The 25073-nt window shown below is 41.7% G+C and overlaps 1 protein-coding gene across 1 annotated transcript in view; it reads left to right on the forward strand.

Annotated features, from left to right (window-relative positions):
* The first annotated feature begins 5177 nt into the window (after positions 1-5177).
* ADCY10 (adenylate cyclase 10) overlaps positions 5178-25073 on the forward strand; it is a 96321-nt gene continuing 76425 nt past the window's right edge. The window contains exons 1-10 of the mRNA XM_029229372.1: positions 5178-5349; positions 6035-6139; positions 7383-7421; positions 7622-7765; positions 10839-11044; positions 13101-13197; positions 16672-16760; positions 19920-20111; positions 22779-22897; positions 23923-23999. Coding sequence (XP_029085205.1) covers positions 5199-5349; positions 6035-6139; positions 7383-7421; positions 7622-7765; positions 10839-11044; positions 13101-13197; positions 16672-16760; positions 19920-20111; positions 22779-22897; positions 23923-23999 — 1219 coding nt within the window. The 5' untranslated portion in view covers positions 5178-5198. The remainder of the gene's footprint in view (positions 5350-6034; positions 6140-7382; positions 7422-7621; positions 7766-10838; positions 11045-13100; positions 13198-16671; positions 16761-19919; positions 20112-22778; positions 22898-23922; positions 24000-25073) is intronic.

Consider the following 25073-nt stretch of genomic DNA (forward strand, 5'->3'; position numbering starts at 1 on the left):
TACAGCAAAGGAAACCATAAACAAGACCAAAAGACAACCCTCAGAATGGGAGAAAATATTTGCAAATGAAGCAACTGACAAAGGATTAATCTCCAAAATTTATAAGCAGCTCATGCAGCTCAATAACAAAAAAACAAACAACCCAATCCAAAAATGGGCAGAAGACCTAAATAGACATTTCTCTAAAGAAGATATACAGACTGCCAACAAACACATGAAAGAATGCTCAACTTCATTAATCATTAGAGAAATGCAAACAAAACTACAATGAGATATCATCTCACACCAGTCAGAATGGCCATCATCAAAAAATCTAAAGACAATAAATGCTGGAGAGGGTGTGAAGAAGAGGGAACCCTCTTGCACTGTTCGTGGGAATGTAAATTGATACAGCCACTGTGGAGAACACTATGGACGTTCCTTAAAAAACAACAAATAGAACTACCATATGACCCAGCAATCCCACTACTGGGCATATACCTTGAGAAAACCATAATTCAAAAAGAGTCATGTACCAAAATGTTCATTGCAGCTCTAGTTACAATAGCCAGGAGATGGAAACAACCTATGTGTCCATCATCGGATGCATGGGTAAAGAGGATGTGGCACATATATACAGTGGAATGTTACTCAGCCATAAAAAGAAATGAAATTGAGCTATTTGTGGTGAGTTGGATATACCTTGAGTCTGTCATACAGAGCGAAGTAAGTCAGAAAGAGAAAGACAAATACCGTATGCTAACACATATATATGGAATTTAAGAAAAAAAAATGTCATGAAGAACCTAGGGGTAAGACAGGAATAAAGACACAGACCTATTAGAGAATGGACTTGAGGATATGGGGAGGGGGAAGGGTAAGCGTGACAAAGCGAGAGAGAGGCATGGACATATATACACTACCAAACGTAAGGTAGATAGCTAGTGGGAAGCAGCTGCATAGCACAGGGAGATCAGCTCGGTGCTTTGTGACCACCTGGAGCGGTAGGATGGGGGGGGAGATGCAAGAGGGTAGAGATATGGGAACATATGTATATGTATAACCTATTCACTTTGTTATAAAGCAGAAACTAACACACCATTGTAAAGCAATTATACTGCAATAAAGATGTAAAAAATATAAAATAAAAATAAAACAATAATAATAATAAATAAATACTGGAAGACAATGGCCATTTTCACCCAAATGTCATCATCTGACAACGTTTCCAGTCTCTCCCATCATTCCTCACATTCCATAGTCCATGAACTTCAAATAAAGTGGGCAAAACTAAACCCAATACTCCGAATCAGATATGAACACTGCTTACTACCATAAGATTTGCATTACATCCGAAAGGCCAATAAACATATGAAAAGGTGCTTAATTTCATTAGTACCACGAGGGAAACAAAACCACAGATATCACCACTCACCTACCAAGATGACCAAAATTTTAAAAGACTGACAATAGCAAATGTTAGCTGGGTTATGGAGCTTCTGACTTCTCACATCTTGCTTGTGGGGTGTAAATTGACCCAGCAATTCCACTCCTAGGTATATGCCGAAGTGAAATGCATACGTGTGTTTACGAAAACACATGTACAAGGATGTTCTTAGCAGCATTATTTCTAATAGCCTAAAACGAAACAACCCATAGGTCAGTAGTAGAAGGGATAAATAATTTATGTATAGTCAAGCAATATCATACAGCACTGAAAATAAATGAGTACTGAGATACACACAACAACATGGATAAACATCACAAACAATTGAGAAAAAATAAGAAAGTATATATTATTCCATTTATATAAAGTTAAAAAGTAAGGTAAAAATGATCTATGGTGCTAGAAATCAGGAGATAGGTCACCTTTGGGGAAATGTGGGGGGAATGAGCGGGAGATGACATGAAACAGGCTTCTGTAGTGCTGGTCATGTTCCTTATTTGCTTTTTGAATGAATGAATGAATTTTGGCTGTGTTGGGTCTTCGCTGCTGTGTGCAGGCTCTCTCCAGCTGCAGCAAGCAGCGGTCACTCTTCGCCATGGTGTGCAGGCCTCTCACCACGATGGCCTCCACCGTTGCAGAGCACAGGCTCCAGCCGCACGGGCCGCAGCAGTCGTGGCATACGGGCTCAGCAGTTGTGGCCCACGGGCTCCAGGGTGCAGGCTCAGCAGCTGTGGCGCATGGGCCCAGTTGCTCCATAGCATGTGGGATCTTCCCAGACCAGGGCTCCAACCCATGTCCCCTGCATTGGCAGGCGGACTCTCAACCCCCCACTGGGGAAGTACTGTTCTTTCTTGATATGAGTAGAGAACATGGATTTGTTCACTTTATAATAATTCATCAAGCTATCCAGTTAGGAATTTTGCATTTTTCTGTGCATATGTTATGCTTCAATAAGTAAGTTTTTTAAAAGATAACATTGGATTTGCAGTAAATCTAGTCTTTTACACCACATGTTTATGCATTTGATTTTGTTAAAATTCTAAGCACAGCACTTATTTGCATTTATTCTTCAAAAACTTCATTGTTATTTCAGTCAATTAAAATATTTTAAGATCCTGATTCTATCATTCAGTACATTAGCTCTCCTTCCAATTATATCTTTATCTGAGTCCTCTAGCACACTCATGGAGGCCCCCTCTGAATGGACACTAGAACACAAATCAATATCCTTTAGGTCTAATTGTTAACCAGCTAACTATATTTTCATCACTCCTATAATTTTGTATGTTACCCACAAAGATGTGAGAAATTCGGCCAAATGCCTTGTTAAAGTCAAGATATACTTTGTCAACAGCATTCTCTTGATTTTAAAGTTTAATAAATCAAAAAAGGAAATATGGGCTTCCCTAATGGTGCAGTAGTTGAGAATCCGCCTGCCAATGCAGGGGACACGGGTTCATGCCCCGGTGTGGGAAAAGTGGCTGTTCCCATGAGCCATGGCTGCTGGGCCTGCGCGTCCAGAGCCTGTGCTCCGCAACGGGAGAGGCCACAACAGTGAGAGGCCCGTGTACCGCAAAAAAAAAAAAAAAAAAGAAATAAGGCTAGTTTGTTCTCAGCTCTGAATCCCTTTTGACTCCTTTTAATCACCTGTTACTGATTAAGTGCTCACATATTATCAAGTATGATTAATCACCTGTTACTGATTAAGTGCTCACATATTATCAAGTATGATAACTCACAAATATCCCAGCTCTCACTCTCACTGCACACATGGTAGAATTGCACTTTCCCACTTAGGTGAAATTAGATATGTTGCATAACTTGCTTTGGCCAATGTCATTTGAGTGGAAATGAAATATATCGCTTCTGGGAAAACACTTTAAGAACGAGTCTGCAATCAAATCCTCTTTTCCCACTGTCTCCACAACCAAAATGTCCCAGCCTGTGTCCCAAAGTGAAGGCAACGATAGAGTAGGGCCTCAGACAACCTACAATGGACATGTAGCACCAGCAGGAAATGAATAAGAAATAAGCATTGGCTATTTCAAGCCATTGAGATTTTGGATTTTTTTGTTAATGAAGCAAAACCTAGCTTATACTGACTGATACATCACGTTTACCAGACGGTGTTTTCAGGAATCCACATGTAGTCTCATCTTTTGAAATTCAGAAGAGAATGTACCCGTCTCTAGTTTTCCAACCTCTCTCTCATTCTCCATTATTCTTTGAGATTACTGACATTACATCTGTCAGTTATTTCCATATATTTCAGTGGATATAGGTTATCTGGGAATGGCTACTTGAATTTAAATGACTAGTTTTTTATCACTGCTTTCTTATCTTGGACTTCAACTCTTTCTTGTCAATATTTGTTATATTTTCAATTCTCCATAGTGGAGAAGACAGAAACAAAAGAAGAGCTGTGTAGTACATCCTAGTTAAGCTTTGTCCTTATTCCTCTTTTATTAATTACCTTGCTTTCAATAAAACCTAAAAGTCCCTCTGGGTTTTCTTAACTTCATCATTTTTCCTAAGTCTCAGCTCATTCTGGGCATTCTCACACCCTTCTTTGATAAATTCATATAGCATTTATCAAATTCACTCTCTGAAATTTTTTATTTGATGTATTTGTCATCTATTGACTATTCCTAGCATATACTGTGTTTTAATGATATTTTTATTTTTTTTAACCTTAGTCATATGCTTCTCCTTCTACCTTTTTTTCACTTCTTAACATTTGCATTTACCAAGGTTTTTCCTTTTAAAGATTATCTAACACTTAATATTTAGTGCTCATTTTTAGAGGTTTCTATCCATTTTAAGGTTTTTTTTTGTTTGTTAAATATACTAATATACTAAAGTTTTCCCTGATTTAAAAAAAAAATGCTTTCCTGAAGTCTAAGATATATGTTAACTCACTTTTTCCTTCTAATACTCTTATGTACCCAAACATGACCTATGTTTGGTTGAAATTACTAAGCACGTCCTCCATGTTGGTGAGTATCAGTTCCTCCTTTTTTAAATTCACTTAGTATCTGTATCACTTATTCCAAGAACTTGAATTGCTCTGAAAATACTGGGTATGCTATTCCTGTTCAGGGTGGTAGAGCATGATTTTTACAACATTCAGGCATGATCATTTCATCAGCCCCAGCAGCTAAATGAACGCCTTAGGAAATCCTAGTTTTCTCAAAGCTAACTGCATAACACGTTAAAATTTCAATATTTCCTCCCACTTACAGTTTAAAGTCTTACACACACACACACACCTTTTAATTCTTTCCCTCTATTTCTTTATGCCTATACCTTAAAACACTTAATCTCTTTCTTACATATAATACTCCACTTTGCTACTCACCTTTATATAAATATTCACAAACATAAACTCATGTCTACACTTCCTCTTTTAATTTTCAAAAAGGAGAGAGAAAAGATGAGAGACCAAAAGGGAGGGGGAGGGAAAGGGGGGACATGTGGACAGAAGGAAAAGGGGCTTGGATGGAGGGATTAGTGCTACTGGCCCCTCTACCACAGCACTTGTACCCTGAGGGCTCACCCCTTCACGGAAATGCATGGTCAACAACTCAGCCATTATCACCTCAACCACTTAAATAAGCAGTCCACAGGTTAGACAAAGCAAAAGGGAAGAAAGAAATAGGAAAGTGAGTGAATGAATGTAAGTCAGATTGCCTCCATTCTCAGCTTTGCTTTCCAGAAGGTCTATCTGGGGACTGTCTGCGGTGACCATACAACCCTGAACATCTGCCTTAACATGAACACTCGAAGAGAACATGAATCACAGGATCGGCCCATCGTCAAAATAGCAGCTCATTTACCGGACCTCATTGTCTATGGAGATTTTTCTCCAGAGCGACCTTCTGTGGATTATTTTGATGGAGTCTTGATGTTTGTTGATATTTCAGGCAAGCACAAAAGGGATGTTTAATGTGGGGGAACAACAGGCTTGAATCGGAATTACATGCAGAGCTTGACTGCAGAGTGGGGGGGGGGGCATTTTCAAGTTTTTGTGCTGTTACTGCAAATATTCCTACTGAGAAAACTGGAGGGAGGAGGGATAACCCGTGGACCTGGCTCCCTTTCTTCTTCCCTTACCCAGCATGTCCAGTAATGGGCAAATATTTAAGATGTCCACATCCCAGGCCTGGAACTTCAGGCTCCAATGGCCCTGTCCCAACTGACTCAACCCCCCACACCCAACAGCATCCCAGGCAAAATTGACCTCAGGAAATGGCCTCTCCAGATGTTGTTTACAGCTTAACAGGAAACTTGCCACCTCTTCAGAAGTCTTTGAATTTTATGAGTTTTCATTGCCATGAAATGGAAGTTCTATATCTAGTTAAAGAAATTGCAGTCATCCCTGTACAAGTTGAGAAATTAGGAGGGAAGAGTTATCTGGTGCCTTTCCCTGACCCCTAAAATAATAAAAAGAGAAGACCCAATATCTGACACTTGACCAGCCACATAGATCATTTAAGAGAAACCCTGCCAGTTCTTAAAAGCTGAGGCCCACTGCTCACCAGTGTGGTCCTCTTCTCCTGACTGTTTGGTTCCTCCCAGCACACAAGGAAACTAGCACATTTGTTACAGGTTTTACTGCAATGACTGAGAAGTTCAGCACAGCCATGTACATGGACAGAGGGGCTGAGCAGTTGGTGGAGATCCTCAACCACTATATAAGTGCAATAGTGGAGAGTAAGTGTCCCCATAGGTTTCTGGCTTAAGCATATTTCAATTCATTGTTTTTCTGTATTTGGTGGTTATAACCTGATAAAGTACTGTTGCTTAGCATTCTTCATTGTCTCCATGAAATGTGTATGAAACTAGTCTTTTTGAAATATAGTACAGTACAAATGAAGGAATGCAATCAAACCTCATTAACACAGACTATTTGAGGGATTAGTTTTGCATTAGTTACAAAACTAAATTAGAGACTACTTTTAAAAGAACTGTAGTAGTAATTCTTTTAGTTATATTCAATAACTCCAAAAAGCTAGCATCAGTATAACTCAAACACAGTCATTAAGAGAATATGGTATGAATACATGAGTGATTTACAATCAACTTGTCAGTAATTTGTGTCCTAATAATGGATTCTGAAGTACTTCCAGCTGACTGAAACTTTGGTCTCCTTTTCAACCTCTGCCTACCAACTTGTTTGCATTATTAATTCGAACTATTCATGAAGAAAAGGATTTATTCTATTAAGGTAAATCTTAGGTCTAGTCCATTATCAGGCTCTGAATTCCCTAGTAATATCTTAATATCACCCACTAAATAAAATTTGATTGCCATTAAAAGCAGAAACTGTATCTAATTCCTTTTTGCATTACACTCAGCACAACGGTGCTCAACAAATTTGTGATGATGCAGAAATAAGAGGAAAAATGTCCATTTATGTCAGAAAGCCTAAATAAACAAAATGCAAGTTGGTAATAAACAAAACCCAAGTTGACCATAGTTGTGGTTTTTTTCTGATTTTCAGTTCTTATGGAGTCCTGTCACTCATGTACTCACCCACGCTCACTCAAGCCCCTGCTCATAACATACATAGATCAGTGAAGAACGTCCCATTATCATGGGAGTAGGATAGCTGTCCTTAAGCCTCCTCAGCAATCCCACCATCTTCGTTCCTATCTTTTCCCATTCACAAAAACAGAGCAGGTACATAATCTAGTTCACTGTTCTCATTCTGCAGTTGAGGAAACAGACTCAAATGGGTTTAAATGCCTTGTCTGAGATGACATCTTTAGTATAAACCTATTCTCTGAATTGCTCTTCTCTTGACCTAATTTCTATCCCACTGTTGAAGAGTAGATTCTTTTTATTAGCTTTAAGAAATCAAAGTTATTCTGTACACCTGAAACTTACATAATTTAAAAGAAAGAAAGAAATCAGAGTTTGACTTTACCTTCTTTTCTTTTTTTTTTTTTCTCAGAAGTGTTGATTTTTGGAGGAGACATCTTAAAATTTGCAGGTATGGGGGCTTACCGACATAGCAGGGGTAAGAAAGGAATGCCGAGGGGCCTGTGCTCTGACAAAGGAGGCATCTCAGAGAAAACAGTGGCCAGCAGACCGGGTGGAGAAATGTTTGAAGCATAATTCTGTACAGATTTCATACAAAATAGACTGGCCCCCAGGGCAGGTCAGGACCTCCGGTGTGTCTTCCTTTTCAAGGTGATGCTCTGCTAGCCCTGTGGAAGGTGGAGCGGAGGCAACTGAAAAGCATCATCACGGTGGTAATTAAATGTAGCCTGGAGATCCATGGATTGTTTGAGACCCAGGAGTCTGAAGAAGGCCTGGATGTCCGAGTCAAGATAGGTAAGCTCTTGAGAAAGAAGAGATGCTATAGCAGTTTGGATATAGGTCCTGACTCCTGAGGCACCTCCCCCCTAAAGAGAAAACAGTAGAACACTATGACGCAGGTCCACCATCTTGTCTTGAACTTTGGATTAGGTTAACCAGAATGTGAATTTTGGTTCCCTCACTTATCAGTTAAGAGAACTAATATCTACCCCATAGACTCTTACAAAAAAGTAAATTTAAGTGGTTAGTATAGTACCCGGCACATAGTCACCACTCCACAAAATAGTCTTTATCGTTACTATTGCTGTTATTATGATTAGGTCTTGCTTTTGTCAACAATATGTATCATTAAGCACAACAGGGAGCAGCTTGTGATTACATGGATTCAGCAATGTCGTAAGACTGGTCCTCCCCCGTGTCATAAGAATCATGTGCAAGAAAAGCTTAAAAGTTCAACCTGCGACACAGCTCCACTTAATAGAGGCCTTCTTAAATTCACACGTACAATAACCATCACATATATTTCCAGTTGTGTTGCAGACATGACACTATGTCATTTCCACTTCACCACAGTCCTCAGGTACGGGCATCAAAGGATTTCACAGGTGGGGAATGAGATTCTGAGAAGTGTAAATGATGAGTTACAGCTGATGCTGTTGGTGTTCGCTTTTGCCTAACTAAACTTTGTAAACTTTATAATTCTCCAGTATCATAGATGATGAGAAGATCAGAGGTTATCCAATTAACTGCTTCTCAGTTTTCTTTAGGTTATTCAGAATTTCCAAATTAGTTAAATCTTCTGTTGAAAAAATAATCAAAGTTGTTGTAATACTGAATCTTATTTTTCCAAGTTAACACCTCGAGATTTTTGACATATTATCCTTCTTGGAAAATGATGGGGACCCTTCATGTGTATGCTGATTGGCTGTTAGAGAAGTGAAGTGGTTCCAGTACCTTTTCTTTTTTTTTTAATTTAATTTTATTTATTTAAAAAATTTTAAAATTGAAGTATAGTTAATTTACAATGCTGTGCCAATCTCTGCTGTACAGCAAAGTGACTCACTTATACACATACATTCTTTTTTTATATGCTTTTCCATTATGGTTTATCACAGGATATTCAATATAGTTCCCTGTGCTATACAGTAGGACCTTGTTGTTTATCCATCCTACATATAATAGTTTACATCTGCTAATCCCAAACTCCCAGTCCTTCCCTTGGCAACCACAAGTCTGTTCTCTATGTCTATGAGTCTGTTCCTGTTTTGTAGATAGGTTCACTGGTGCCATATTTTAGATTCCACATATAAGTGATATCATACGGTATTTGTCTTTCTCTTTCTGACTTACTTCACTAGTATGATAATCTCTAGTTGCATCCATGTTACTGCAAATGGCATTATTTCGTTCTTTTTTATGGCTGGGTAGTATTCCATTGTATATATGTACCACATCTTCTTTAGCCATTCACCTGTCGATGGGCATTTAGGTTGTTTCCATGTTTTGGCTATTGTGAATTGTGCTGCTATGAATATAGGGGTGCATGTGTCTTTTTGAATTATAGTTTTGTCCAGGTATATGCCCAGGAGTGGGATTGCTGGGTCATATGGTAATTCTATTTTTAGTTTTCTGAGGAACCTCCACAGTGTTTTCCATAGTGGCTGAACCAACTTACATTCCCACCAACAGTGTAGGAGTTCCCTTTCCTCCACACCCTCTCCAGCATTTGTTATTTGTAGACTTATTAATGATGGCCATTCTGACTGGTGTGAGATGATACCTCATTGTAGTTTTGATTTGCATTTCTCTAATAATTCGTGATGAAGAGCATCTTTTCATGCGCCTACTGGCCATCTGTATGTCTTCTTTGGAAAAATGTCTCTTAAGGTCTTCTCCCCATTTTTAGATTGGGTTGTTTTTTTGTTGTTGAGTTGTATGAACCATTTGTATATTTTGGAGATTAAGCCTTAGTCTGTCACATCATTTGCAAATATTTTCTCCCATTCCGTAGGTCATCTTTTCTGTTTTTTGTTTGTTTTTATGGTTTCCTTTGCTTTGCAAAAGCTTGTAAGTTTGATTAGGTCCCATTTGTTTATTTTTGTTTTTATTCTATTGCAGTAACTTTTCTTTTAATGAGCCTAAGCATCAGTATGCTTCAGAGGGAAAACAAACCATATGTATATATCAGGGGAAATCAGCTTTGACAAATCAGCATGGCAGAGAGCGAAGATAAAAAACAAATTTTGGTGCTTCCCTGGTGGTGCAGTGGTTGAGAGTCCACCTGCCGATGCAGGGGACACGGGTTCGTGCCCTGGTCTGGGAGGATTGCACATGCCGCGGAGCGGCTGGGCCCGTGAGCCACGGCCGCTGAGCCTACGCGTCCGGAGCCTGTGCTCTGTGACGTGAGAGGCCTGCATACTGCAAAAAAAAAAACCCACCAAATTTTGATTATGTTAATTATAGTCATTTAAAAGAACTGTGTATCACTTACAGTTCATGTATACATACATTTCGTATACATGTCATATTTTACAACATTCTCTCTTCTGTTGCTTTGGTACCAAAACCTTCAGCTCCCAACTTGAAAACAACTGGAGGACACATTTTTGGGATAGAACTTGACCATCAAAATGCCTGTTCCTTTCCCCTACCTTTTCTTCTCTGGCTGTTGCCTGAAATTTCACCCTAAGTGCTTCCTTTCAGCTAGAGCCACAATCTCTGATAAAATGCAAGTTGTTCCCAAACAGAAATCATTAAAACTGTCCTCTGTATAAATAAGAAGTGTAAATAAGTCAAAGTATAAATAAATTGAATAAAAGATAAAATAACTTTGGGGACTGATAGGGCCAGATATCTAGGGAGCTAAATGTCATAGAAAGGTGAAAACAAGTAGGTAACTTGCTAGCTTTGGGAGAAAAGGAGTTTGGGAAGGGCCAGGCCCAGAATAGACTGCTCTGATTTCCATGTAAAATTTTAGAAACTAGATTTTGCTCTGGGATGCTCAAGATTCTGATTTGTCCAAGAACCCATGCTGCTGGGGACCAAGCCAGAACTTCTCATGCAAATCCATTGCTTGCCTTCTTGCCAGGCCTGGCTGCCGGCCACATCACCATGTTGGTCTTTGGAGATGAAACTCGAAACTACTTTCTAGTGATTGGTCAGGCGGTGGATGACGTGCGCCTGGCGCAGAACATGGCGCAGATGAATGATGTCATTCTATCACCAAACTGCTGGCAGCTCTGTGACCGGAGCATGATTGAAATTGAGAGGATTCCAGATCAGAGAGCAGTAAAGGTAGGTGTGATCCTGTCACTTGCAGAAAGTTCTGCCATTCTGTGCCAGGGGCCTCCTGTCAGAAAAGCCACTGGGAAGCCACTGGTTCCATGAAGCTTCCAGGCTGGAGACTCGGATGGGGTCAATCTGGGTTAGATTAAAAAGTATTGGTCCAGGGACTTCCCTGGTGGCACAGTGGTTAAGAATCCGCCTGCCAATGCAGGGGACATGGGTTCGAGCCCTTGTCCAGGAAGATCCCACATGCCACAGAGCAGCTAGGCCCATGAGCCACAACTACTGAGCCTTCATGACACAACTACTGAAGCCCGGGCGCCTAGAGTCCGTGTTCCGCAACAAGAGAAGCCACTGCAATGAGAAGCCCGCGCACCACAATGAAGAGTAGCCCCCGCTCCCTGAAACTAGAGGAAAGCCTGCACGCAGCAACGAGGACCCAACACAGCCAAGTAAATAAATAAATAAATAAGTAAAGTATTGGTCCAGAACACCTCCTCTGGGAGGAACCAAGGCTGGTGAGTTCAAGAGGAAATGATCAGGCTTCTCCGTGGTAATTAAGGATGTGGAATTTGGGTATGGAGGCCTTTGGGGGGACCAGTGCCCTTCCTTAATGAAAGGAAAAGTCTCCTGGCTATTCCCTAGGAGCAGAGGGTTGTAGTTTTGACGGCTGCCATTGGCCTTCAGGTTCTCTACTCAACACTCTCCTAACTCAGGCTGAGGAATCACCGAGGGTGAGGATTGGAGGTGAGCAGGGGCAGCAAAGATTAGTGAAGGAAGAGACTTTTCCTGTGGCCCTGCCTAGTAGAAAGCACTGTAGTTAAGTTGAAGACCAACTATAAGCAGAACTGTCCTTGGGATGTAGCCAATTAGAGAAAGGGGGCAGAGCTGTGCTGCTGGATGAACCAAGAATGAGACTGCTTGGCAGATGGAAAGAAGAGATGGTGAACACATGGAATTGCAGGCAAAGTTGAGAGCCCCCTCACCCCCCCACACACAATGTACTAGGTATGCATCAGTCTACAACCCTCACAGCCCTACCCCACTCACTCTCCCAGTAATACACATCCCAGCTGCATGACCTAGCTGGGTGATAGCAATGCCCCCCATTCCCTATCTTCTTCATTCGTTCCTTATACCTTTAAAAATTGTTTTTAATTTTTAAATTAATTTTAGACTCACAAGAAAGTTCAAAAATAATATGAGTGTTTCCATATATCCCTTACCCAGCTTCCCCAAATGTTAGCATTCTTCATAACCAGAGTGCAATAGTCAAAATCTGAAAATTAACATTGGTGCAATACTACTCACTAATTAAAGGCCTTATTTGGATTTTACCTGTTTTCCCACTAAAGTCCTCAGTGGAGTGTTCCAGGATTCTATCCGTGATCTCACACCACATTTTGTTATTTTTACCTAGCCTCCTGCAATCTCTAAAACAGTTTTTTAGTTTTTCCTTGTCTTTTATGACCTTGACGTGTAAGAAGAGCATTAATCAGTTATTTTAGTGTGTGTCCCTCTGTCTGGTTTTGCCTGATAGTTTCTCGTTATTGGACTAAGGTTATCCATTTGGGGGGCAAGAATGTCACAGAAATGAGGTTGTGCCATTCTCCATGTATCATATATTGGGGTTCATGGTTTGATATGAATCTTATTACTGGTGCTGTTCCTGATAACTTTTGGGGCATTAGCACACTTTGTCTTTTTACGCTTGTAAGAAAGAAATGATGTACAGTTTAACCAGGCTTTATTTGAATTAAAATATTATAAAAGAATAAGAAAAAGAAGAAGAAAGTTCTAAGACTGGAAAAGTATACAGGTCAGCCCCTTGGAATGGCCCTCTGTGTATCTCAAAGATTGAGATTTTAATGACCAATCGAAGATATTTTTAACGTAGTCACATGCAAATAAATCTCTTCATTGTTTAAGTATGCTAGTCTCTGTTTATCATGCCCTGGATATTCAAAAGCATACACCCTGCCCTTTCTGTTGAGAAATTACATTCAAAGGACCAGACAGCCCTCAGAATAACCAAAAACTTCTCTTTTTTTCTTTTTCAATTTAGGTTAATTTCTTAAAACTACCCCCTTCTTTTAACTTTGACGAATTTTTCACAAGATGTATGGCTTTCATGGATTATTATCCTTCTAGTGACCACAAAAGTAAGTACCCTCTATAGACAAAAGCCTTTGCCTCTACAATTGGTCAGTAGGGTCTTATACCAATGTCAGGGGCTCCATTACAAGTGATTGGCCTCCTCAGTACAGCTCCCAGTCCCAGCAGCACACAAAAGGGACCTCCTTCCCATTCCCCACAACCTTCCTCGGGTCCTCTACCTCTCCCTTGGCAATGACTCCTTCCGTCGTCGTCCAAACATTTGTAAGTCTTCTCCATGATAAAAGAAAAAAATAAAACTTCTATGAACCCTACTTTTCCCTTCTAACCTTCACCACCAAACTTCTCAGAATAGTAATCTGTATGTCTCTGCCTCTTCTTCTATCCTCTCATTTATTTATTCACCTAATAAGCATTGATTACATGCACCTCGGAGGTGAGGGGGCATGTGTTCACCTACTTGTCAGTCTTGAGCCCCTGACATCCAGCTTCTGTCCACTTCTTCTGTCTACTGAGACTGTTTATGTCAAGGTCACTAATAACCATCAACTTACCAAACCAACTGACCTCTCTTCAGGCCTCATACTAGGTGCTTGGCTTTAGATTACTCTCTTTTTCTGGATACTACCTTCTCCTCTTTCCTTGCTTTCAAGAATATTCTTTCCTAGTTTTGCTTTTACCCCCCAAACTACCCATTTTCAGTGCCCTTTCTATTCCTTAAATGTTGATGATTTCAGGGATCTGTCCTTGACTGTCTGGTCTTCTCTACCCACATTTTGTGGAACCCTTCATCTATGCTGGATTTCCCCATGACTCCACAGGGCTGGGACTAGGGTGAGGAAAGCAGGACAATTTAGGTGATACAAAACAAACTTTAACACTTCATGAAGTAGACAGTCTTCTGCAAAATGGTGCGGAGGGCAGGAAGCTTTTATAGGGTAAAGAATAAAGGAAGAGACAAATAAAAAATATCTGATTGGGTGGGGTCATATAGTTAGTCTTGTGTGGGGTGAGAAGGCCCAGAGTTGGCTTGGCATTTGGGGATTGGTTGACTGGATTATTGCATTTCTGGTTAAGAGGAGCATTTACAGGGAAACAGACATTATCTAAGTCTTGGTTTGCTGACATGGCACCCTGGGTAGGGAACAGCTCCATCTTGGGCCTAGAAATTTATTTCAACTTTGTCTAAATTCTATGCTACTTATCTTTCCCTAAAAACTGTTTCTTCATCCAAACTAGAAACTTCAGAAACATCTTTGAATCATTTTCTTTCTCATCATTTATGTGTAGGTCTTGAATATTTTGAACATCACAAATAGTAGACTGTAATTTTACAAAATTGCAGTAGGTAATGGGGTGGGAGGGACACTGAGGGGAACTGCAGGAAAATTGACCAGGAAAGGCCAAGAACCCAAAAGCTCCAAGGATGGAGAAAGTCTAGTGACACTCCTTGAGTTGTATGTATCCCATCCCAACTCCTAGATCTTAATGATGCCTTCAATAAAGAGCTTCTTCTGGCCTTATTTTGGTCACTGCAATAGTGCAGTGCAATTCTGGTGCTAATTACCTGGAGTTAGCACATATAGGTGGAGTCCTCCATAAGACTCTCCTTATTTCAGACACCAGCTGCAAGTTCTGAGATCACCAGGCCACCTGCACTTCTGACCAATTGGCTACAGATCCAAGGGTTCCCACAATGCTCTCAGGTTCAATAAATAATTCACTATAGCTCACAGAACTCAGGAAAGTGCTATGCTTATAATGATGGCTTTATTGTAAAGGATACAAATGAAGACCAGTGTTGTATTTATCTCTAGACACATAGGGTGAGGTCTGGGAGAGTCCCAAACATGAAGCTTCTGTATCCTCAGGACACATCACTCTCCCTGCACATCAAGGTATGATTACCAACCAGGGAAGCTCACCCAAGCTTTTGGGGGTTCAGAGATTTTATTGGCATTTAATTAAGTAGGCATGTTGATTGAATCATTGGCCTTGCAATTGAACTAAATCTCCAGTCCCCATTCCCTCTTCAGAAGTCCTGGAGGTCAGGCTCTAATCACCTGGCTCAAAGCCCCAACCCTCTTATCATATGCTTGGTCTTTCCAGATAGACCCCTATCCTGAATCATCTCATTAGCATAAATTCAGGTGTGGTCCAAAGGGCCCACAGTGAATAACAGAGACAATCCTATTAACTGGGAAATCCCAAAGGTCTAGAAGTTACTCTCAGGTACCAGAAACGAAAGCCAGCCAAATTCTTTATAAATTTTGTCCCCATAACCGTTGCCACCGTAATGGTCTAGACCTTTACAACTCCTGCTCTCTTCCAGAGCTCTTTGCCTTTTTCCACAGTCTATTTAGTGTATTTCTTGTTAATCTCCAATATTCACATGGGGCTCCAGGCAGGCTAGAGTAACATACTGTGCTCATTCTTGACTTTAACCAACTTGGTTCCCTCTGCTAGGAATGCCCTCCTCAATCCTTCTAGTAAAAAGCTGTAAGTCATTCAAGATTGAGTAAAATCCCTAGTTCTCCTTTGAATCCTTTTCAGATTAAACCAGTTTGTCTAGGCCCCTGCTTCCTCTGAATCTCTCTGGTCTTTATAATCTTTTAGCCCATTTGGCCTCTTTTCTATTTAAATTTTCTAAAAATATTATACTTGAGTGTCCATAAGTCAGTGCCTCCAGGAAAAAGTCCAAGTTTCCTAATGACTTTTTTCCCCACACAGTGCCTAGCATGGTGTTTTAAATATACTAGGTTTTGAATATATTCCATAAAGACTTTAAAATTAATTTTCTTCTTAATTTGTATCCCTTTCAGACTCCGTTGTTAATTTTCAACTATTTTTTTTCACATTATCATTATTTTACTCCCTGCTAAAAGCCTATCATCCTCCCTTTCTCCCTCACTTTTTGATTTCTTCAAGCTCATTCTTACCACCTCCTATCAGCCTATTTTAGAGTATGGAACTATCAACCATTACAGTAACGAGAACCATAGAGATAATGAAACCCTAGTGCTTATTTTCCCTGGACAAGGAAGTAGGAGTCAACCAGGGCAGTGAAGCGACTTGCCCAGAGTCACACAGTGAGTTGGTATCAAACCTGAGATCAGAAGCCAGTGTCCTGAATCTTACTTGTGCTGCTCTTTCAACTCTGTCATCCCCTACATTCTGTCACCATTGTCCTCCATTGGCATTCCCTCATCTCTCCATTCCCATCACCTGTGGCAAGACTTTTAGGCCGAGTATGGAGGTGAAAGTCTCCTTAAGTTCTGAAGCGTGATGACAATTAGAAGAGGGTTTTGAGCTACACGCAACTGAATTTTGGGAAACCCACAACTTCTGAGAACTTCTCATTGGATTTCCCTTGGCCCTATTTGGCCACTAGGTAGCCCAGAGTGTTCTGACTGAACAGTGAAGACCACTGCCCAAGGGAATGGGGACTGGGAGGTGCCTCTTTCTAGCACTGCAGAGCCAAGCTTCCCTTTCTGAGCCTGCCCCTCCTTCTGCCCTCTTAGACCTCCTGAGGCTTGCTTGCATGCTGGAGTCCGATCCTGAACTGGAGTTGTCCCTACAAAAGTATGTGATGGAAAGCATATCGAAACAGGTATTTTCATATTTTAATTTATTGGCTTTTGGTGTGTCAGGGATCTTGGACAGCTGTTAAGATCAAGAAAATCAGTAGCTTGTAAAATGTTTCATTGAAGTAAAAAGAGGTGGGGCTGACATTCTCCATGCCTAGGTGACTGAAAAGTTTATTGTTCACGTCAGGATACTTTTAAGAGTTAAAGGGGCATTATTCATAATTACACTGTGACAACAGGTGTAAACTAGGACTGTGTTGCCTTACACAACTGGGCAAACTGAACCTGTCCCAAGCATATAAGAACATATGGTTACCCTTTCTATAGGCCACATAGCAGAAAGACGCCAAGTGAATGATACTGTTTCTCTTAAGTCACTTGAATTGGATCTTAAGCTTTGAAAGTTAATACAGATAATTAGAACTCTCAGAACTACCTCCAGCCCCCAAAGTTTTCCCTTTGCATTTCCTTAGATCTAGGTTCTCTCAAATGCATTAATCTGTGCAAATTATAACTGTTTCTGAGCACTCACCATATGCCAGACACTCTACTCTTTCTTTCTTTCTTTTTATAGCCTACATATATCTGAACTACATTTATAGCCAAGTGGTTCACCTTTTTTTTTTTTAATATTTATTTTTTTGGTTGCACTGGGTCTTAGTTGTGGCAGGTGGGCTACTTAGTTGCAGCATGCACATGGCATCTAATTCCCTGACCAGGGATTGAACCCAGGGCCCCTGTGTTGGGAGCTCAGAGTCCTATCCACTGCACCACCAGGGAAGTCCCTCTACCCTTTCATATATTTATTCTTCACAATCCTTGGCAGATATTTTTATCCCTTATATGTGAGAAAACTGAGACCCAGAGGATGCCATGAACTTTCCTGAGGTTGTAAAGTAGCAAATGTGCCTAGGATTTGAACTCTGTTCTCTCTGAACCCTACATTTTTTGCACAGGCTATACACTGCCTCTAATATATGGCTGTTTTAATTCTTAATCCCATCAAAATGCAGTTGTGCCCTAGAGGAAGTCTTTGTAGGACAAGCCTGATCAGTGGGCAGCTGCCTTCACAGTATGGGTTGAAGAGCTATCAGAATGCACCCCTCCACATTCTGCTGAATTTAGAAACACTCCCTTTAGTGGCTGCAATTGTTCGACTCTTCAAGGTTTTTGAAGCTCAAGAGAGCCACCCCCTCTTCCCCTCCCTCCCTCTAAGAGATATAACACATTATGCCTCTTCAGCTGTTACCAGCTGAGAGCAAGGTCTACAGGAATGGGATATGTGAGACTCCGTGAGTCACTATGAAAATTGTGGGTAGGAATGACGAACACCAGCTGAAGATATAACAGCTAAGGGGGCTGAAAGGAGGCAAAAGAGAAACCTTTTACAGCTTTACCAAGGCCTGTCCCTGCACTTCAAGAACAGAGATGTGGGGACTTCCCTGGTGGCGTAGTGGTTAAGAACCCGCCTGCCAATGCAGGGGACACGGGTTCAATTCCTGGTCCGGGAAGATCCCACATGCCGCGGAGCAACTAAGCCTGTGTACCATAACTACTGAACCTGTGCTCTAGAGCCCATGAGCCACAACTACTGAGCATGCGTGCTACAACTACTGAAGCCCGGACGCCTAGAGCCTGTGCTCTGCAGCAAAGAGAAGCCACCACAATGAGAAACGTGTGCACTGCAGCAAAGAGTAACCCTTGCTGCAACTAGAGAAAGCCCGAGCGCAACAATGAAAACCCAATGCAGCCAAAAATAAATAAATAAAATAAAATTTTAAAATAATAATAATTAAAAAAAAAGCACCCCTAAAAATTCAAGGTAAAACAAAACAGAGAGTTGTAGGCATATAATAGAAAGATATGTTTTAAAAAAAAGAAAAAGAACAGAGATGTGGTTGCATTTTCCAAACCAAAACTCAGAACACATGGCCTGATAGAATAAATTTTAAATTAATTAATTAATTTAACATTTAAAATCATGTATTTAATATTAATTATTGATATTTAAGAAAGTCATTTGAAAACTCAGAAAGTTATCATATTGTTGAGTTAGAAATTATTAAATTATCTTTTATGAAAAGTTACATGAAACCAGGACTGTCTCAGCCTGCAAGATTCCCTATACACAATTGGCTGCAAGATTCCCTATACACAATTTCCTCTTTCATCCAGAAGATGTGTTTCATATAGCCAATGGAGAATTTGACACTTTTGTGCTATTTGGGGGAGAAAAAAATGCAGTGATTCTCCCCCATTGGTTTGCTATGCAGTTAATTTAACAAAATTCAGGGCTGATGATACAGGCAGGGATAATTTGGGAACACCCTCCTTTCCTTTCCCTGTGCAGGAGAATGTTATAAATGGAATGTTGGACTAGAAGTCTGTAGATTTGCATTTTTGTTTGCTACTGTTTCCCCATGTGACTTGGGAAAATTATGTTATTTCACCATCTCTCAGTTATCTAATTAGTAAAGTGGGCATAATAATGCTGACTTTATTTCGTTTGAGGATAAAATAGGGTAGAATATGAAAATATTCTCTGAAAACATAAGGTTGAATTACATAGCATGCTATTCTTATTCCTACATTGTAAGGGAGCCAAAAGAGCAGCAGTCCTTTTTTTATTGTGACGGCTCATATTGGCATGAGGGAGCTAGCAGTTGGGGCAAGGGAGTGGTGTCTGGCCAAAAATGAGCAGGTGTGTAGGTTTCCATTGGAAGAGATTTTTTTTTTTTTTTGCAGTTTTGTTTTGTTTTGTTTGTTTGTTTTTTGCGGTGCGCGGGCCTCTCACTGTTGTGGCCTCTCCCGTTGCGGAGCACAGGCTCCGGATGCGCAGGCTCAGCGGCCATGGCTCACGGGCCCAGCCGCTCGGCGGCATGTGGGATCTTTCCGAACTGGGGCACGAACCCGTGTCCCCTGCATCGGCAGGCGGACTCTCAACCACTGCGCCACCAGGGAAGCCGTGGAAGAGATTTTGATAGGCTATTCCATTTCCATCTTTTTTACTTTGGGTTGCCTCTTCTGTGTTGTACCTCCCAACTTTGATAACTTCAGCTTCCCTAGAGAATCTCAAAAGGCTAGTTCTATCCCAGTGATAATTTTGGGTGTAAGGGTGATATTGGGAGGAAAGATCCACTGCCAAGGACACATGTTAAGGAAAGCTTCCCTCTAAATTGCAGATTGATGACAAACAGCTTCGGGGTTATTTGTCTGAGCTTCGCCCAGTGACGATCGTGTTTGTGAACCTGATGTTTAAGGACCAAGACAAAGCAGAAGTCATAGGCTCAGCCATCCAGGATGCCTGCGTGCACATTAATTCTGTCCTGAGGGTCTTCCGAGGCCAAATCAACAAAGTCTTCATGTTTGACAAGGTAAATTTCCCACTAAAGGTGTGGGAACCTGCCAGTAATTTAAGGTTAGCATTCATGTCTATGGACATGGGGGAGAGGGAGGGAATAGACACCTTTAACCTAGAACTATCAGTCTTTATTCATAGTTATAATTACAGCTTACATGGTGGATATGGCACTCACTACGTGCCAGGCATTGTTCTCCACACTTTACATATTTTACTCATTTCTCCTCATGACTACTCCAAGAGGTAGGTACTGCTCTTATTGTCCCCAATTTACAGATGAGGAGGTTTAGGTAGAGATGAGGCTACTGAGACAAGATGAGATTAAATGGTGGACTGGGATTCAAACCCAGGTAATGTGCCTCCTTCGTCTGTGCTCTTAACCCCTGTGTTCAACTAACTTTCACTATACATACGTATATCTGCAACCCAGGGTATAATGCATCTCCCAGAGATTTTAGGTCAGGTTTCTAGTAACCGTCATACCCCAGAAGCTGTAATTTCCGATAATCTCCACCTGCTGTAGGTACACTTCCAGTTCCCCTTTCAGTTTCTTAATCAGTTGGGGTGGGTGGGTGGTGGGTGTCACATCTAGCTCTCAGTGTTTTCAATCTGCTCTTATTCAATTCGGAGAAAAGTGATGTGATAAATTATCACAGAAGTGCTCATGAGAATTGACTCCCCGGGCTTCCCTGGTGGCGCAGTTGTTGAGAGTCCGCCTGCCGATGCAGGGGACACGGGTTCGTGTCCCGGTCCGGGAAGATCCCACATGCCGCGGAGTGGCTGGGCCTGTGAGCCATGGCCGCTGGGCCTGCGCTTCCGGAGCCTGTGCTCCGCAACGGGAGAGGCCACAACAGTGAGAGGCCTGCATACCGCAAAAAAAAAGAAAAAAAAAGAATTGACTCCCCATCTCAGGTGTTTCTGTATCTTAAGAGCAGGGCACTCAATTACTGCCCCACACTCATTCATTCACTAATTCAGTAAGCACTTATTGAGCATTTCATAGCCACTGAAAGCTAGGGCTGCAAAGATGGGTAACTCACACACGTTGTCCCAGAACCAGGCAAAAAGAACAAATTCTTTGTAGGAAAAATAAACTCTGTGCTTCTGAGGGAGTGGGGCCCTCCAGCACAGTGTGCTCTAGTACTTTCTTCCATATTCATTCATGAGTATCATCAGAAAAGAGCATAGAACCTAAGAGAACAGTCTTCGGTGTCTAACAGACACTCCAGACAGTTCCTGGAGAGACAGTTCCTGGCTCCAACAATTCTCAGCTGTGTGACCTTAGCAAGTCATTGAACTTCTCTGAGACTTGGTTTGTTCCTGAGTAAAAAGAGGGATATTACTTAAATGGGGATAGTATTTGCCTCAAATGATTGTTGGAAGTTTTAAAAGATATATGTGGGAAGCACTTGTTGCAGTGCCAGTTCACGTCAGCACTCAGCAGATGAGAGGTGCTAATCTCACTGCCAGCATGAGACCTTCCCAAGCCACTAGGCAGAATTTCCAGGCGAAGCAGACCCACCAGTGGCCCCAAAGGGGCTGCCCTCTAGTCTCTTCACAGACCTGGACTCAGGGCTCCCCTCGCACATCACAACAGAACCCAGCGCCAATTAGGATTTGATTCCTGGTCAGCTTCTTTTTGGAGAGGGTTGAAGAAATTGAGGCATTTTACTGTTCTTTTGCATTTTATCAGGATATAACATACATAGACTCAAATTTTTAACTCATTGGGCTTTATTCATTATGCCCTTTTCTTACAGAAAACAGTGTCTGAGATCTTTTTTTTTTTTCCCGGTACGCGGGCCTCTCACTGTTGTGGCCTCTCCCGCTGCGGAGCACAGGCTCTGGACGCGCAGGCTCAGCGGCCATGGCTCACAGGCCCAGCCGCTCCGTGGCATGTGGGATCCTCCCGGACCGGGGCACGAACCCGTGTCCCCTGCATCGGCAGGCGGACTCTCAACCACTGTGCCACCAGGGAAGCCCTGAGATCATTTTTTAAGGGACTGGTAGTAAAAGTGCCAAGTTTTAGAGTTTACTCTCTGCTTGAAAGAGTTAACTTTTTGTGAGAAAAACCACTCCCAGCTTAAGCCTTTATCCTTAAGAAAAATGAATAATAACAATATCTGAAAAGAACTTTAGAGTTTATAAGGTATATGTGTATATATGTGTGAATATGTATATATAATATATTAATATTTTCAGTAACCAAACCAACCTCAGCAAGTCTAGGTTATACCCATTTTCAGATTCATAAACTGAAGTTCATAGAGTGTAATTGACTTGTCCAAGTTTCTACACTTGGGAAGTGGCCTGAGGACACAGATTTTCTGATTCCAGAGCTGGTACCTTTTGCTCTGTGCTGCTTCTTGGCCTGAAACTTAGTACCTTGCAGCCAAGACCTTGGCCGCAGGAGAGAGTAGAGGAGGGTGCACACAAATAGCTCAGTACAACCCACTATCTCTGGAGCAAAAACAAGCCCCTCTCAGGTTCAAGCCCTACTGTTGATGATGCACTAGAAGTTACATGAAGTTTGCTAAAAATAAAATGGGTGTGAGAGAAATCATGATGAAATTTGTTTCAGAGAGTGAAAATTGCTGCCCACCCTCCACTGGGCCTTCTAGCTGGTCCAGTTTAAAGCTGACTGTCCACCAGCTGTGTTTGCTGATCCTCTCCCTCACAGGGCTGCTCCTTTCTCTGTGTCTTTGGTTTTCCCGGGGAAAAGGCACCTGATGAGGTCACTCATGCCTTGGAAAGTGCTGTGGATATATTTGACTTCTGCTCTCACGTCCACAAGATCCAGTGAGTGTTTCCAGACCCTGATTCCGTCTGGTCCCTGACCCTGTTGTAGGGTATGGGGAGATAGGACAAGTGTCAGGGAAGAGGAAGGCAGGAGAAGGCTGTCCTTGCCTGGGTGCCCTTATGTCTGCATTCATCACTCACCTAATGTACAGGTAGGGTGAGTAAACCCAGCCCTGATGCAGTCAGATGGGGGATGGTCAAGGCCAGGTGGAGAAAGGATACTCCTAAAAAGTCCAAATGTACCAGAGAGAGTCTAACTGAGTTGTCTCTCTCTACTCTGGGTTACTTTCTGGTAGAGGTCACGCTCCCAACTATGTTGGAGACCTGAGTTGATTTTTAATAACTAGGAGATAAAGTAAGTCCTTGGGTTGGAAATTTATATATTGATTTGGCCTCAAGATGATCCACTGAGCAAAACTGTCAAGATAATGTTTACCAATCCTCAACCCCAGCTGTCCAAGAGCTCAGTGCCCTCAGGCTCCCCCAGACTGAGCACCCCAGTGACCCTACTTGCGGCCCACTCTGGTCTACTCTAACAGGTACCACCCCTTGCCCTAAATATTCCACCTTCTCAGCCTCTAGTCATCTGTATGCATTAGCCAAGTTAGCTTTTGATGCCACACACTGAGTTACTTCCTTTCAAAACAATGACCTTGTTCTTTCTAGCAATCACAAAAGATAGTTAAAATTGTTTACTCAAAGTCATTCTATATTGAAAGTCCATTTGGGGTGATGAGCTTATTTTACAGAAAAATAGCTCAGATGAATACTTAAAAATAGCAGAAAAGTGAACTGAGTTATCACTTCTAAGAACTTAGCTCTCAGTCACAAACTGCCCCTCCTTTACATCTCCAGGCCATGTACAATTGCCCTAACCTAACTACAAAGGGAAGAGAGTTATTTCTTGAAGATCCTTTCCCACCCCTCCCCCATCCCATTCATCACCTTGTCCCCACCCTCCCTGCCTTCTTTGTGCTCATTGTCTTTGTCTCTTTCCTCACAACTCTCTTTCTGCCCGGAGCCAGCACTGTTTCCATCGGCGTGGCCAGCGGGATTGTCTTCTGCGGAATCGTTGGACACTCTGTGAGGCACGAGTACACAGGTGTGCTGGGCTAACTTATCTCCATCTTCCTTTCAGCAAACACTGTGCCTTGCCACTGGGCTTGGTGGGAGGAAGGACAAAAATAAGTGAGACGTGGGCCCTGCGTTCAGAAAGTTTACAGTCTTCCAGACGGAACCAAGCCATATAGCTTTGCCCCTTGACAGCTCAATGATTGCAAATATGCATTTCTGGGGCTATGATTGAGTATAAGAAATATGCAGTCATTGGAGGGGAGCCATGGGGGGCCATAATCTCATGGGACGATGGGCCTTTATGTTAATTTTCTGTTCACATTAAACGGTTACTCCTCTTAATTCCTGGGATAGGTTAGGACTGCTTCTTTTTTTTTTTTTAATTTATTTATTTTTGGCTGCTTTGGGTCTTCTTTGCTGCGCACGGGCTTTCTCTAGTTGCGGCGAGCGGGGGCTACTCTTCGTTGTGGTGCGCAGGCTTCTCATTGCGGTGGCTTCTCTTGTTGCGGAGCACGGGCTCTAGGTGCGCAGACTCAGTAGCTCTGGCTCGCGGGCTCTAGAGCGCAGGCTCAGTAGTTGTGGTGCATAGGCTTAGTTGCTCTGTGGCATGTGGGATCTTCCTGGACCGGGGCTCGAACCCCTGTCCCCTGAATTGGCAGGGGGATTCTTAACCACTGCGCCACCAGAGAAGCCCCAGGACTGCTTCTTAAAAATTATGAATATTGGCATTACTGATAAATAGTACTAATCTCAAAAGGAAATAGTAAGTAGGTGTTATCTCAAGATTTCACTGCTTTTTCCTCTTCAATCCTATTACGGTTTTAAATGTTCAGAAACAATACATCTAAAATACTGAATACATATAAAACTGAAATAGTTATGTCTGAAATGATACGACGTCTGAGATTTTCTTCAAAATAATACAGGGTGGAGAGTGGATGGGAATGGAGATGGAGTGGGATTGGCCACGGGTTAATGGTTTTGGGGACTGGGTGATGGGTATATAGATTCATGATACCATGCTTTATTGTACGGTCAAATTTCCCCATAATAAACTGTTTTTAAAAAATGAATATCTTAATCGGGAATATTCAAGTTTATG

Source organism: Monodon monoceros, unplaced genomic scaffold, assembly GCF_005190385.1.
Source record: "Monodon monoceros isolate NGI ecotype Baffin Bay Population unplaced genomic scaffold, NGI_Narwhal_1 Super_Scaffold_18, whole genome shotgun sequence".
NCBI lineage: Eukaryota > Metazoa > Chordata > Mammalia > Artiodactyla > Monodontidae > Monodon > Monodon monoceros.